The following is a 14390-nucleotide window of genomic DNA, read 5'->3' on the forward strand; positions in this document are numbered from 1 at the left end:
CAAAGGGGAGGAGCCAAGGCAAAGGGGGTAGGGCCAAAATAACCCAATGCCAGCCTGTTGTCGTTTAAATCTCTTTCTGCAAGTAACTAAGCCTTAGGAGAGACATTCCAGCCTTTGAGAATAGAGGGAAATCTGCATAAAAGCTGGGGAAAGGGGGTGGGGTCTGTGGAAAGGGGTGTGGCCATCTGGGGCGTTGGTCCCCAATGAGCTACATCCCTGCCTGAACAGCTGCATAAGAGGCAGGCGGGACATCCTGGCTGAATGACGAAGTGGTGGAAAGAGGAGCTAGCTTCTCCTGTTGAATTTCTGCCCACTATGCAGCTTTTAAAGGCACTGGACAGCCCTGCTAAAGAGGAAGCAGTGACTCCCTCCCAGATCTTAGGTTACCCAGTGAACACATGTGGTTCTTTCCTGATGCGTGTACAGTTGCCAGCGTGTGCGGTTTTGCGTAGCTCTGCTCCCACAGGGCTTGAACAATTGCCAGGCACCCAGGAGTTCATCAGGGGAAGATTTTTTGTGACACGGGGACAGGACAAAGGCGGAAAAAAAATCACTGGCTAAATGCCTGTGTGTCGAGCTCTCATTAACTGTGCAGGAGTGGGGCTGGCAAAAAAGGAAGAAGTTGGCAGTGTTGCATCCTTGGGATTTGGAATGGGGGAATTCCCTTAGAGACCTCATCCCACAATCCTAAACACAGCAACAACTCAATCACCATCCATTTAGATTATGATGCTTTGTTACTCCCAAGGGACGTGCAGTCTAGATTAAGACTGTGTATTTATCTGTATTACTTTTACACTGCTTCATATCCTAACATCTGTCTCAGTGGCTCACCATGCATCTAAAATACAATATAAAAACAATGGAAAAAAACAGTGTAAGAATAATAAAAACAACAAATGCTTACTTAAAAACATTACAACAAGACAATCAATGGAGCAATTGTTGCTGTCCCTTACAAGGCAAGGATGAGGTGCTTAAAGCTCTTCACGCACCCTGCCTCTTGCACAATGCACAGGAGAGCATTCCAGAGGGTGGGTGCCACTCCAGAGAAGGCCCGCTTGTGTGCTGTTCCCTGGTAACACCCAATTTGTCAGAGAACGACCAATAAGACATGACAGATGATGGAAACAAGGGGGCTGATACCCTGCCTCCCCCTCCCTGCTTTGGGGACTCAGGACTCCACCTGGCCGAGCCCACTTTCACTCCAAGGGACTCGTGCCTGGATGCCATGATGCGGCCAAGAGTGCCCCCGAGCATGTGCAGTGTGCCTTTTGCCAGCCGCTGAGTCACACCGCACACCTGCCACAAGGAGGCCTGACCGCCGGGCACAGCCGATGTGTTGGACCACAACTCGCAGCACGCTGGGTGAGGGGGATACTGGGCCCAACACATCTGGAGAGCACCTGTTTGGGGAAAGCTGGGCTAGCGAGATGGATTCCCATCGCACTTCTTGCTATGATTATTAGGAAATTAAGTGCCGATTGATTAGCGTGGGCTTGAGGGCCGTTTTCCCTCGAAGGGAGGTTTTTCCGCACATGCACCAGCCTCCCTTCAGCCACTGGAGTGCGACGTCTCTTCTGAGCCGCCGCCGCCGCCGCCGCTGCAACCCGGCTTGGCGCATCATCATCAGGGCCAGGGAAGCATCCCTCCTCTTGCATCCTTCATCCGCACGGTCACCTCCTGTCCTCCTCCTTTGCTGGGCTAGGTGGTGGATGGGTCGGGTGGATGGCTACTCGCTACTTCCTGGGTGGAACCATGAAGCAGATTTGCTTCTGCGCCGCCTCCTCATTCGCGGTATGTTTCTCTCCCCCCCCCCCGCACCAGTCTGGGAGCCCCTCCCTCTGGTGCGTCTCCTCTTCCTCCCCCCTTCCCTATAATTGCACCATCTTCTTCCTCATCCCCAGACCTCCTCCTGGGATGCACCTCACCCCCACCTACCCGGTTTATTTATTTTTAATGAGAGGCGCCCCGGTTTAGGTTCCCTTCCCGTTTTTTGTCCTCAGGTGGTTAGGGAGATTGGCTGTTTGGGGTGGAGGGAAGGAGAGGGGGAATGCAGTCTGTATATGCTCAGAGAGTGGCAGATGTGCATGTATGGTCACTTTCTGTATCGATAGAGCCTTTGCCGGGAAAAGAAGACGAAGAAAAGAAATAGGTGCTGCGGCAAACATTAAATCCATGCATTTGTTCCTTATTGGAAAATAACACCCCTTATTCCAGAAGATGACAGCTCTGAAGAATGTACTGAATGACCCTTATGTATTGCATAGGAAAAAAGGGGATTATTTTTGTCCCTCCCACCATGGGATTGTTCTTATGGGATGTATTATTATTATTATTATTAGGCATATTTATTTCATGTACATCCTACCTTTTCACTAAGGATCTCAAGGCTGTGTCCATGTTATCCTCCCCACACAGCATTTTATACTCATACCAGCCCTGTGAGGTAGGTTAGGAAAGAGATAGTGACTGGTCCAAGGTCACCCAATGAGTTTCATGCCTGAGTGGAGGATCTGAACACAGGTCTCCTGGATTCAATCCCCACCCACCTACCTTATTAAATTCACCTCCATCCCAGCTGACATTCTGTATTCTGGGTTTCATCAGCCCAGCTGAACCTCTTGGGCCCTTTGGCAGTTTGTGACTCCCCACTCCGCCACTTCTCCAAGAGTATGTACTTGAGAATCTCTTAATTCAGATCAGTTGCCTCCTATTTTCCCTATAGTTAGTTACGGTGGGGAACAGGCTGGCTTTCTCCTGACTTTTCAAATGCATGCTTGTAGGTGAACCTGCATTAACATCTTGCAAAGGTTGCTTTAGCTGTCTGCATCCTTCCTCAAAGGTAGGTAGGTAGGTAGGTAGGTAGGGGTGTGTGTGTGTGTGTGTGGTTATCCCATTTCATCCCCACCACCCTCCAAGGTAGGCCAGGCTTAAAAAATAGCTGAGAGGGAGATTTGGGGGTGGAGTTAAGCTGATTCAGTTGAATGACTCCAACCCTGCAAAAACTTCCAACAACTGGGTCACGGCTGTTTTGTCCCCCAAAAGGGGGGCGTGGGGGGGTAGGGGTCGATGTGGGGCTAGAGAGGCTGAATCAAAAATCAAGAAGCCCCCAGTTTTAATCTTGCTTCTGCCATGAGGTCATCCAGTGGCCCACTCTCTCAGCCTCAGCCCCTCCATCTGTAGAATGAGCACAGTGACTCTTGTCTACCTTATGTGAGGACTGGTGAAACAAAGTAGGTGAATTGTTGTGAATGCCTGAACTACTGAAAGGAAGGGCTAGGTGTTGGGTGTAGAAATCTTCCCTCAGCTACCCCACATTGTGGGTGTCCCCTGCCTAGGGTGGCTGAATGTCCTACTTTACAGAGGACAGGGCTATTTATTTATTTATTTATTTATTTATGTATTATCCCACTCCTCAGTCCCCCACTGCAAAAGGCACCTAGAATGGCTTACAAACAATTGGTAAACAAGATAGTCCCTGCTCTGCAGGCTTACAATTTTAAGAAAGACACGACACACGAAGAAAAGGGGAAGGGGAGGGCAGAGGAAAAAAATAAGTAGAGCTTTCAGCAGGACTGGTGGAATGGCCCTGCTTCACCTCTCATCTTGGGGTGGGTGGAGAGAGTAGTCCAACTGGAGTGGGCCCTGATGTTCCCTATGCTTGCTCCTGTCTCCCTCACTCATTTTGGCTTTGAAGGTGCTCTCTGTTTGAAGGGCTGGCCACTTTAAAGGGGAAGAGCCCTAAGAAAAGAGACCATTCTGGGGTCTTGGAGTTGCCCATCCTGTTAGCTCCTGGATAGAAGAATGAGCAGGCACACAGCTCACCTGGTCACTGTCTTCCCTGGTCTGGTACTTCTGTTTACAGTATAATCATCCTGTCCAAATTTGCATCTATCCGTATGGATTAGCATATGCAAATGCCATGCAAATCTGTGTCCTCTATTGGCTTCTTTTTGGGAGAAGCCTTTCCTCTTTTCTGGCAATGTGGAAGAGGCAAATTAATGCGCCCCCACTCGAGTTTCCATCTCCTTGGGAAATGGTAACCTAAATGTGGAGGAGAAGACATTCAGCTGGGAGGGAAAGCGGGTATCCGGCCTTCTGTTTCTCCCTCTCGATCCAGCACCTCTTCCTGCAGCTTCCCAGAAACTTGCTGATGGGGTCCTCCTCTTTTTGGCTCTGGTAGCCTAGTTTCTAAACCCCAGCTAAGGAGATTTTAAGGGTGTGGCTGTGCTCCAGAGGCCTGGCAACTTCTCTGGCTATTAGAGATTTGCAGTTGATGAACTGCAAGGATGAGATATCTTGCACACTGTAGGCCCGCCGCAAACTGTAATAAACAGTTCGGCTGTAAACTGAGCAGATGTCTGCCCCACTCCATAAACCTACAGAGCAAGGAGAGGCCTAATATGGGGGAATGTTAGGCTACAAAACATTGCAGCATCCCCACTTTCCTGTTCAGGGTTCCAACCAGCTGTTCCTCCAAACAGGACATCCCATCCCTCTTCTCTCTCTCTCTCTCTCTCTCTCCTTCCTTCCTTCCTTCCTTCTTTCTTTTCTAACAGACATTTAGTGTTGCTACTGAGCACATGCTCAGTTTTCATTCGGCTGTTTTTTTTTTGTGAGGAGGTTCTCCCCACAGTTTTTGTTTAGCTTTGTCATGCTTATGCAAAGCTCTGGGTTCTTCCAAGCATGCTAGTACCTCCCCTCTTGTTCCTCAGTGGGCCCATTTTTACTTTAATCCTGTTGGCACTCACCACCCATGTTCAGTAATAGAGGGAGTGATTATTGGTTAATGCTGGATTTCATAATGGCCAATCGCTTGCCTTGTTGTTCTTATTAATATTACTGCAGCATGAAAGGGGGGTGAGTTCCATTTTCCTGCACTGTCTTGTGCCGATTCTGCTACACAGGTGTTCGGAAGATGCCCCCTCTCCAACAGTCCTTCCCCTCAATCCTTAGCTTGTGGTCGTAGCTGCCATAGGGTGAAATCCTATGCATGTTTAGACAGAAAAAAGTCCTACAAATCCCAGCATGCCCCAGCCATCCATGCTGGCTGGGGGATCCTGGGACTTGTAGGACTCCCCCCGCCCCGTCTAAAGGATTCCATCCTTAGGGAGAGCTAGGAGCATAGGAACATACTTTATACTGAGTGAGACCATTGGCCCATCTAGCCCAGTATTGTCGACACTGACTGGCAGTGGCTCTCGAGGGTTTCAGGTAGGATTCTTTCCTAGCCCTGCCTGGAGAAGCTGGGGAGCAAACCTGGGACCTTCCGCAGGCAAAGCAAGGGCTCCATCACACTGAGCTGTGGCCCGTACCATAGCGGGCAAGAGCGACACTGGCTTTGCCAGCTTTGTATTGATTTTTGGTGATGAATCTGGTGGTGGCAAGTGAGAAAAGTGGAAAGGGGCAACATCTCCCAAGTACCAGTGATGGTGGTCTTACATCCCCAGGCCTCATGCTTCAGCCCGTTTAGCATTGCCCTGTCCTTTCTGTGCAGCTGGGCTTGTTCTTTAAAGAAACAGATAACAAGTATTGTGATGATGAAGAGGTGTGCCTCTGAGCACGTGCAGAGTGTCTCTCCCTGCAGCTTGGACCACGTACTCAGGTTTAAGGATCCTTCTTGGGCAGATCAGCTAGGGCTCTTATGCAGTGTCCCCTTCTCCCCCTTCCTAGTTATTTTTAGAAACAGCTATGAAGAAGTATGTTACAAGGGTGCCTGAGCATGTACAGAGTGCCTTTCCCTGCCACTTCTTTCATTCCCCCCCAAAAAAAACATAATAAGAGCCATGCTGCATCAGACCAAGGGTCCATCTAGTCCAGCATTCTGTTCACACAGTGGCCAATGAACTGCCCAGTGGAAACCCACAAGCAGGACAGGAGTGCAACAACACCCTCCCATCCATGTTCCCCACCAGCTGGTGCACATAGGCATACTGCCTCTGATACTGAACGTAGCACAGAGCCATCCGGACTACTATCCATGGATAGCCTTCTCCTCCAGGGATTTGTCTCACCCCCTTTTAAAGCCTTCTAAACTCGTGGCCATCACCAAATTCCATAGTTTGATTATGCGTGGTGTGAAGAAGTCCTTTTATTTTTCCTGTATCTCCCGCCCATCAGCTTTATGGGATGACCCCCACTGGGCACCGGTATTATGAAAGATTTCGTTAGCTTGATCGATCTGCAGAAAAATCAGCCGATGGAGCTCTGCCTGTCATAGAGACAAGCACAGTCACTGGCTAAAGTTAATAGATCAAGCTGCTGCTCAAGGCAGAGGAGCTGAAGCCAGTAAAAAAAAGTTGGTAACCCTGCCGCGTTTTTAAGCCTGTTTGCTAATGGTATTTCTCAGCTTGAACCTCTGGGCATCGATCTACAGAGGGTGGCTGTTAGCAGGACAAAACTGAGCCATCTCCTTGTTCTAAAGAAACCTTCTATGGAGTTCAGTCAGGGTGTTTGTTAAAACAAACAAACGGAGCAGTTGGCACCCCTCCGACCCTTAAAGTACTGGCTGATCTGTTTAACAGGGAGAAAAGACAGGGCCCCAAAAGACAAGTGGGGGCAGTCAAGTGGGGAAGGGGAGATTTAGCGAAGGCTTGGCAAAGGCTACGGGGACCGCCTCCGTTTTACGGCAAAGTGTTCCCGTCAATGCTCAGAGGTACACATCGAAATCAGGTACAGATGCGGGCCCTGGTCCTCGGTGGGGATTAACTGTAGCCACAGCAACCAGGTGATATCTGGGGAATATTAACACCAACATGGGAAAGAATTATCCGTAATCTGGGGAAATGAGGAGCGATTGTGTTGCTGTGGTGCTGCGCTGTGTGTGTGTGTTATGAGAGCTGAGTCTTTGGTGGGGGGCCAAAGGGCCCTGTAGCAAGTGAACCTCCCCTCCTCTGCAACTGGGTGGGGTCGGGGAGCAACAGGCCAAGGCAAACACTGCAGGCAGACCAGTTATTGTGACCCACTCCCTGAGCCTTAGAGATTCCACTCAGATCTCTTCTACCATTATGGAAGAGGCCTTGGAGAGCATCAGAATCTGTAGTGCAGGGTCCATGAGAGACGGTGTTGCAGAATTTTACCCTTCTGCCAAGCTCGGCCAGAGAACAGACACAGACTTTTGTTTGAGTGGATGTTGATTACCAAAACACCAAGGTGTGGTGCAGTCAAGAGTTGCCAACACGGCCCCTCGGGACTGGACCCAGAACAATAGGCGACTTTGGCATTTATGCAAACAAGTAAACAAGGCACATGACGTCAGCATTGGCCAGTGTTTGGTGCGGCGCTGAGTCAAGGGGTGACAAACTTCCTTCAGAGGAAGTTTTCCAGTTTCCAGAGACAAGGGCCCTGTGAGGCATTGCGACTCATGCACAGTAAGTTAATCAGCCACCGTCCTCTGGCTCTGACTCAATTACTACGTCCTTTTACCCATATGACTCTCGGCACCTCAACAACACATTCCCATGCTAACAATGCAAGTGGTATTTTCCCACGTCAGTGGCCATCCTGCCTCTGCTTAAATACCTCGAACAAAGGAAAGCCCACCGCCTCCCAAGGTAGCCCTATTCCACTGTTCCACCACTCTTACCATCAGGACGTTTCTCCCAATGTGTAGCTGAAATCTGCTTCCCTGCCAATTCCACCCCTTGGTTCAAGTCCTGCCCTCTGGAGCAGCAAAGAGTAAGTCTGCTCTGTCATCCGTGCGAAGGCCCTGCAGATATTTGAAAACAGCTCTCACGTCTCCCCTTTATCGTCCCTTCCTCGGGCTAAACATACTTCACTAGCTACTTAAAGCCACATTTCAAAAAATGCAGACGTTGCACTCGGGGCAGTTTTTCCTGGATTGCAGCACTGCGGATTGCAGGTGCAGGGAAATTGCGTGCTAACTATTCCTCCATGGGGAGAGCAATCCTATGGGCCCTAGACAGCGTCTGGGGGGGCACGGGGTAGTTCGGATGCCTGGATCCGAGGTCAGACATAGTGCTCCGACCTCAAACCCAGGAGTCCGAGCTCTGCACCCCCTTCCCCTCCCTTCTGGTGCAGAGAGTACCACGCTGACTGCCTCTCTGAGCTCACAAAAGTGACCTCAGAGAGGACAGAAAGGGGGTGGTTCTATGGGTGGGGAGGGACTGTGGAAGTGAGGATGTGAGCTACCCCCAGCCCTTCCTAGCCTCCTTTCCTCCCACTCTGCAGAGCCCTGGCTAGACGGGCAAACACTCCCGCCTAGCAAAAATGCAGAGCAGAAGAAGTGCAGAGGGGGGACGATTGCGTCTGCACTTTTCCCACTCTGCATAGGATGCCCGTCAGGCCCCCAAGTTTGAAGGTGACAGGCATCCAGATAGGATTGCACCCTAAAAAATAATAATCTTCCTAGACATGGAAAGTTAGCATGGAATGCAGGAACCCTTCTCCTGGGTCCTAGTGTAGCTGAGGATCATCATTCCCTCTATTTTTGATGTTCAGAGGTGATGTTTAAATAGCCAAAATGGCGTCGTACACACACAAGAGGAAGGTGTAAGTAGGGTCGGGGAACCCTCAAGGGTTTTCAAAAGTGCAAAAAGGCTTTGGGAAAAAAGCCCGTCAGGTGGGGAGAAACCCCAAAGGCACCGGCTGAGGACTGAACTTGCTCAGTGGGTGCAGAATGCCAACTAATTATGAGGAGGGGGAAATGGAATGGCTGGTGCCCATTAGGGCTAGTGGTGCCAGTAGACGATCATGTATGGGACTTGTCAGCAGCACATTGGAGCAAATGTCCTGTTTGTTGGGGATCTCTCTGCCACAGGTGGGTGGGGGACAGGCAGGGGATCGCTGCCCAATTTGCCACAAATACAGAGCTGCCTCTGGAATAGCACATTATGGAAAACGGCATGGCTGAATTCTTAGGAGCTCTCAGTTCTGTTGAATTAAAAGATTACTTCACACAAGGCTTCCCCAAGTTCGTGCTCTCCAGATATGCTGGACTTCAACTACCAGCATAGCTGGATGGGGGATGATGGGGGTTGTAATCCCAAACTGCTTTACACAGCTTTTCCCTTGGAAGGGTTCGAGCTTTGCTAGTTTTTTGCCTGCAGGATGACATTTCTGAGCTGGCGACATGTTCGGCCAAACCAAACAAAAACATGCACACCTTTGGGAAACGCACCAAGGAAAATGTGAACATTTCCAAAATAGGCACAAATACACTTTAGTCGATGGGTGTGTGCGTCGCCAAAATGAATACATTTAAGAAGGCATCCCTGGATGTGCAAATGCCGAAAATTGTGTACAAATTTCCATACATTCATTTTCAAAAACTGCAAGCTCATGCGGAAACGGGGTGGAAGGAGATTGACCTCAAAAAACCCAGTCATCTCAGCGACACCAAAACTGTGCGATCTGTCCATCTCTAATCATGGTCTTTTCCACAACGGAGAGATGTATTTTTATTTAAAATTATAGTCGTTCTTTCCAGATTTGCATCTATACATATAAGTTAGCATATACAAAAATTATGCAGTTCGGTGTCCCCCTCGTCCTCCTTTTACGCAGTGTGTAGGTGGTGACCCTAGGTATGCTGCTCCGTCGGCAGAAGGTCTCTGGATCGGGGCCCCGAAGTTGGAGAGGCTGTAAATAAAATAGAAGTGTCTTTGTGGAAGGACATATTTATATTTTTTGTAACTCTCTCCCTCTTGGTTTTCAGAGCCAGGACTGGAGCAAGAATGACGAGAAGTTGCTGCAGGCGGTAGAATACAATGATGCGGATCGTGTCTCCTCTCTCCTCCTCCGGAAGGGCCTCATCCCCACCAAACTGGACTCAGAGGGGAAATCAGCGTAAGCCAATTCCTTTTTTAAAAGATATTCTCAGCCAGTTGTTCTCAAGATACCTTGGGGGGGGGGGGTGGAGGCTGTGAATGTAAAAAAATGCATGAAGGGGAAGGCTATCAATGGCTACTAGTACTCATGGCTATGTGCCCCCTCCAGTATCAGAGGTGGTATGCCTGTGTATACCAGTTGCTGGGGAACATGGGAGGGAGGGTGCTGTTGCACTCGTGTCCTGCTTGTGGGTTTCCTGTGGGCAGCTGGCTGGCCACTGTGCGAACAGAACGCTGGACGAGATGGACCCTTGTCTGATCCAGCAAGGCTCTTCTGATGTCCTTAGAACACATTTTAGCAGCGGTCCCCGCTGTGGTATATGCCACATTTGGGGCAGTTGTCCCATCTGCCCCAAATAGGCTGGTATCAAGGGTAGGCATGGTTGGGCACCTGCCTGCAGCGCTGCCTGCAGATCCATCTCAGCGGGGTGAGGCGGACTGCTCTTTCAGCTTGCAGCTGAGGGTTCTTCTCTGTCTGTGTGCCCAGCGATGATTGGCTGGACCTGGAGTCCATCATTGTCGCCCCCTTGACACTTCCTCCGAGCAGTTTTTCACGGAGGAAAAAGTAAATCAATTGAGCACAAAACAGGTAAGATTGCATGAATGCATTTATGAAGTAAGGTGGGCAGCCTGAAGCAGGTGTGGAGCTGGGTTGAGGGGGACAAAGAGGCAAAGGCCATCGGCAGTAGGTTCAGAAGCTGTGTACTCATGTGCTGGCAACCGGCGCTCTGCTCCAAGGGGACTTCACCCTTGGCACAAATGATGCACTGTTTTTTTTCCGGATGGTGATTCTGGGACATGTAGTTCCTGTGCCCAGCAGGGAAAGACACTCTTCCAGGGACTGGAAACCTCTTTCCTTCACCTGCCCGCTCCACATTACATTTTGGGGCTCTTGGGGCAGGTGGGGTGAGGTGCGGTGGCAGGGGCTTTCCAAGTGTCCTGCTTGATAACGATTCCCCACATCCCTTGGAAGGGTCTTCAGTGGCAGTCCATGTAGAATGGGTCCTCTTCCCCCAGGATACCAGATTTAAAAACCACTGTTGTAGCTTACAAACTACTGGCAATTTTGACAAGACCTAGAGCAAGGTGGGACATGCCTCCCCCACCCACACCCCATGATAGGAACCTCAGTAGGAGCTTCAGTTGGGCAGAATCCTTACTCCAGGGTTGAGGAAGCTTTTTTCTGTCCAGGGCCGCATTTCCACAGGGCTAATAGGTCAGGAGCCATATGCTGGTGATAGTTGGTAGGACCACAACCAAAGGTGGGTAGAGCCGTTGCTTCTCTCTCTCTCTCTCTCTCTCTCTCTCTCTCTCTCTCTGTCACCTCCTTTTTTCTTTCTCTGCCACCCCCTCTCCTTCTCTCTCTCTCTTTGTCACCCCTTCTCTTTCTCTCTGCCATCACCTTCTCTCTCTCTTTCTGCCACCTCCTTTTCTCTCTGTCTCTCTGCCACCCCCTTTTCTCTTTCTCTCTGCTATCCCCTTCTCTCTCCGTCTGTCTGCCATCCCCTTCTCTCTCTGTCTCTCTGCCATCCCCTTCTCTCTCCATGTCTCTGCCATCCCTTCTCTCTCTCTCTCTCTCTCTCTCCCACTCTCTCTCTCTGCCACCTTCTTCTCTCTCTCTCTCTCTCTCTCTCTGCCACCTTCTTTTCTCTCTCTCTCTTTGCCATCCCTTCCTTTCTCTCTGCCACTCCCTTTTCTCTCTCTCTCTTGTCTCTGCCATCCCTTCTGTCTCCATCACCTCTTCTCTCTGCCACCCCGTTTCTCTCTCTCCCCCACCCCCTTCTGCCTGTCTGCCTCTCTTTCTGATACCCCCCCTTGCCCAGTGACTGCCAGGAAGCAAACAGACCCCTCTTGCCAGATGTCTGAACTGATCGCTTGCAGAAGGCTTTCAAACTTAGGTTGCCACCCTTCTCCCCTGCCTTCCTCTTTAGAATGCTTAGCCCATTTCCTAATCTGGCCCTGGGGACTGTGGATTAACAGGGTCTTTGGTTTGCACCATAGGTTCCATCTGGCCGCTACGAGAGGAAGTGTGGATTGCCTAGAGGTGATGCTGGCTCATGGGGCAGATGCTATGGCCATCGATGGCGCAGGTGGGTGTGCTCGGTGTCCATTGCAGGGTGGCTGGTGCAAAAATAGCCTTCTCCTGCTGCTGTTCCCCCACAACTGGTGTTCGGAGGCATGCTGCCTCTCAACCTGGGGGTTGATTATGGTTGGCATGACCAGTAGCCTTAGCTGGACTTCTCCCTTTCCTCCATAGATAGATAGATAGATAAAACTTTATTATGGTCAAAGACCAGCCCAAAAAAGGATTACATTAAAATTATCTGCCATATATCTCCAATCAAGTTAATATACACTTCAACACAGCGTAGTACCAATGTAATGCATATCAGCTATACTGGGTGGATGGCATTACTCCCCAGACTTTATCTTTCATCCAGCTAGGTAAGTCCGAGCTCCCCCAGCATCCTTCTTCGAACACCTATTGTGGCTGCAAAAAATTTGGCGACACTATACGTAAATGTTGAATTAGCATCAGACAACAATATGTAGGTATATTGTTGTCCTGTACGTCCCGGAAAGCGATTCATCATTGGGAGATGAGTGCAGCACGCATATTTCTATAAAATATACACCACAGCAAAACGTGCTCTGTAGTTTCTATCTGTTTCATACCACAAGGGCAAAGGCGGTCTGACCAGGGGATCTTTTTCTACCATTCCTCCAAAACCGCCGAGGGGAGTCCATTTAGGCGGGCCAAGGTAAATGCCCTTCTATGTTTATGCAGTTCCAGGTGTTCAAGATCGGGTGCAGCTATTATGATGTATCTGTAGTCCTCCCTAAGGTAGAATTCTGGGGCACTATTGAGATCACTTTGTCTCTCAATATCTGCAATGCGCTGCTTGATAGTCTCTGTTGCCTGTTCAAAGCCCGTATTTAATAAAGTCCACAAGGGAAGACCCAAGAAAGCTATTTTCTGCTCAATTGACTGAAACCAATTGGATTTAAAATCGTCTTGCAAAATTAGCGGGGCAAGGCCAGTAGGAAAATATGACAGTCTAAGCCGGTACACAAGAATAGCCACCCAACCCTAGCTTCAATTTTGATCTGGCCAGTCTCTAATCTTATCTTTGCATTGGAGGCATCCCTAGGAACACCCAATATTGCCCTCAAAAATTTTGATTGTACACGTTCTGATATTTGGGCACTCGGGAAAGGCCCCAATCTCCCTTTCCTCCATGAACTTGTCTAACCAGGATTTCCCCAGCCCCTGTCAGCTCCAGTCAACATAGCCAATGATAGGGTTTGTAGTCTAACAACATCCAAAAGGCCACATGTTCCCCCTCCCTGTTATACACACTGGCTGGGAGCAAGCCCTATTACTTCCAAGTAGACATGCCCAGGATTGCACGGTTAAGCTAGTTTGAAGTAAGGATAGAAAATAATGTTGTTCAGTTCACATTTCTATAAGAACATACCAAGTTTGCACTTCCCAAATGAACCAGAATATTGTGAATTTTGTGATGTGGTTCTCCGAACAACAACAAAGTGCATACAAAAATGGTGGTGGTGGGGGGGAGAAGTGTGGACAAAAATGTGTACATGTGTGTGGGGGGGATCACAAAACAGCATTCTATGAAGGTGAAGTGCTTAAAAAAAGAGAGAGTGTACATTAGGCAAACATGTTTGCAAAGATACAAAATACTTATGTTAAGCAATAATGCGTACAAAAAAAGTATATAAGGAGAAATGCACACAAAACTGCATACAAATATTTGTGCAGACTTTGATTTTAAGGTTGCGAACTGATGTGGAAATGGGGCAGGTCGTGGCGTAGTGAAGACAGGACTCACAGGGTCAAAATGCTGGGGCACTTTTATTAGCCAGGATGCTGACCTTATCTGCCACCCACCTCAGAATTCTCTGTTCCCTCTGAGCTTAGCTGCAATTTTCACAATAGGGTGGTGCGGCAGGGGGGAGAGATAATTACTTTTCCTAGCAACAATATATTGTTCCCTTTTGCAAAGCAAAGCCTTTTGGGGGTGGCTCGGTCTCAAATGGGCAATTAAGACCTGTTCGCTTTGCAAAAGACCTGCTCCTGGTGGAGATGAAACCAGCTAGAACTGCTTGGTTGATATGGATCGACACTGCAGTTTTAGACTCTCCTTGGGGGCGTGGCTATGGGGAGTGTCATGATGAGTGATTGCACTTCCAAATTGGTGGCGGCTCCACTGGGCACAGGACAAACTTAGGGCGGGGAAACGGAGGAGCAGAGAGAAATTGTAACTGGCAGATTCATCCGTTTCAAAGTTTGAAGCCAAAAGACATCTTGCTGTTCTTCTCTTGGGCTTTTCCATCACAGGCTACTCGGCATTGCATCTGTCGGCTAAGCATGGCCACCCGCAGTGCATAAGCAAGCTGTTGCAGGTAATAATCTTCGTCCAGAATCACATGTCAGTGTTGAAATATTCCAGTGATTGCTGGAGATCTGGAATCTTCCCCCTGCTAAAAAAACAGGACCACCATTCGCAAGTGACA

The 14390-nt window shown here is 49.3% G+C and overlaps 1 protein-coding gene across 2 annotated transcripts in view; it reads left to right on the plus strand.

The window, feature by feature from the left end:
• The first annotated feature begins 1725 nt into the window (after positions 1–1725).
• Positions 1726–14390, plus strand: part of ANKRD24 (ankyrin repeat domain 24) — a 41723-nt gene continuing 29058 nt past the window's right edge. The window contains exons 1-4 of one of the 2 annotated variants that reach the window (XM_084825422.1): positions 1726–1797; positions 9680–9810; positions 11853–11941; positions 14215–14279. In XM_084825422.1, the coding sequence (XP_084681548.1) occupies positions 1729–1797; positions 9680–9810; positions 11853–11941; positions 14215–14279 (354 nt within the window). In that variant the 5' untranslated portion in view covers positions 1726–1728. The remainder of the gene's footprint in view (positions 1798–9679; positions 9811–11852; positions 11942–14214; positions 14280–14390) is intronic. The other variant, XM_084825420.1, reaches the window with a different exon arrangement.

The sequence above is a fragment of the Heloderma suspectum genome, chromosome Z (genome assembly GCF_057233095.1).
Source record: "Heloderma suspectum isolate Gila_16-S chromosome Z, 16-S_ref, whole genome shotgun sequence".
NCBI classification, from domain to species: Eukaryota; Metazoa; Chordata; class Lepidosauria; order Squamata; family Helodermatidae; genus Heloderma; species Heloderma suspectum.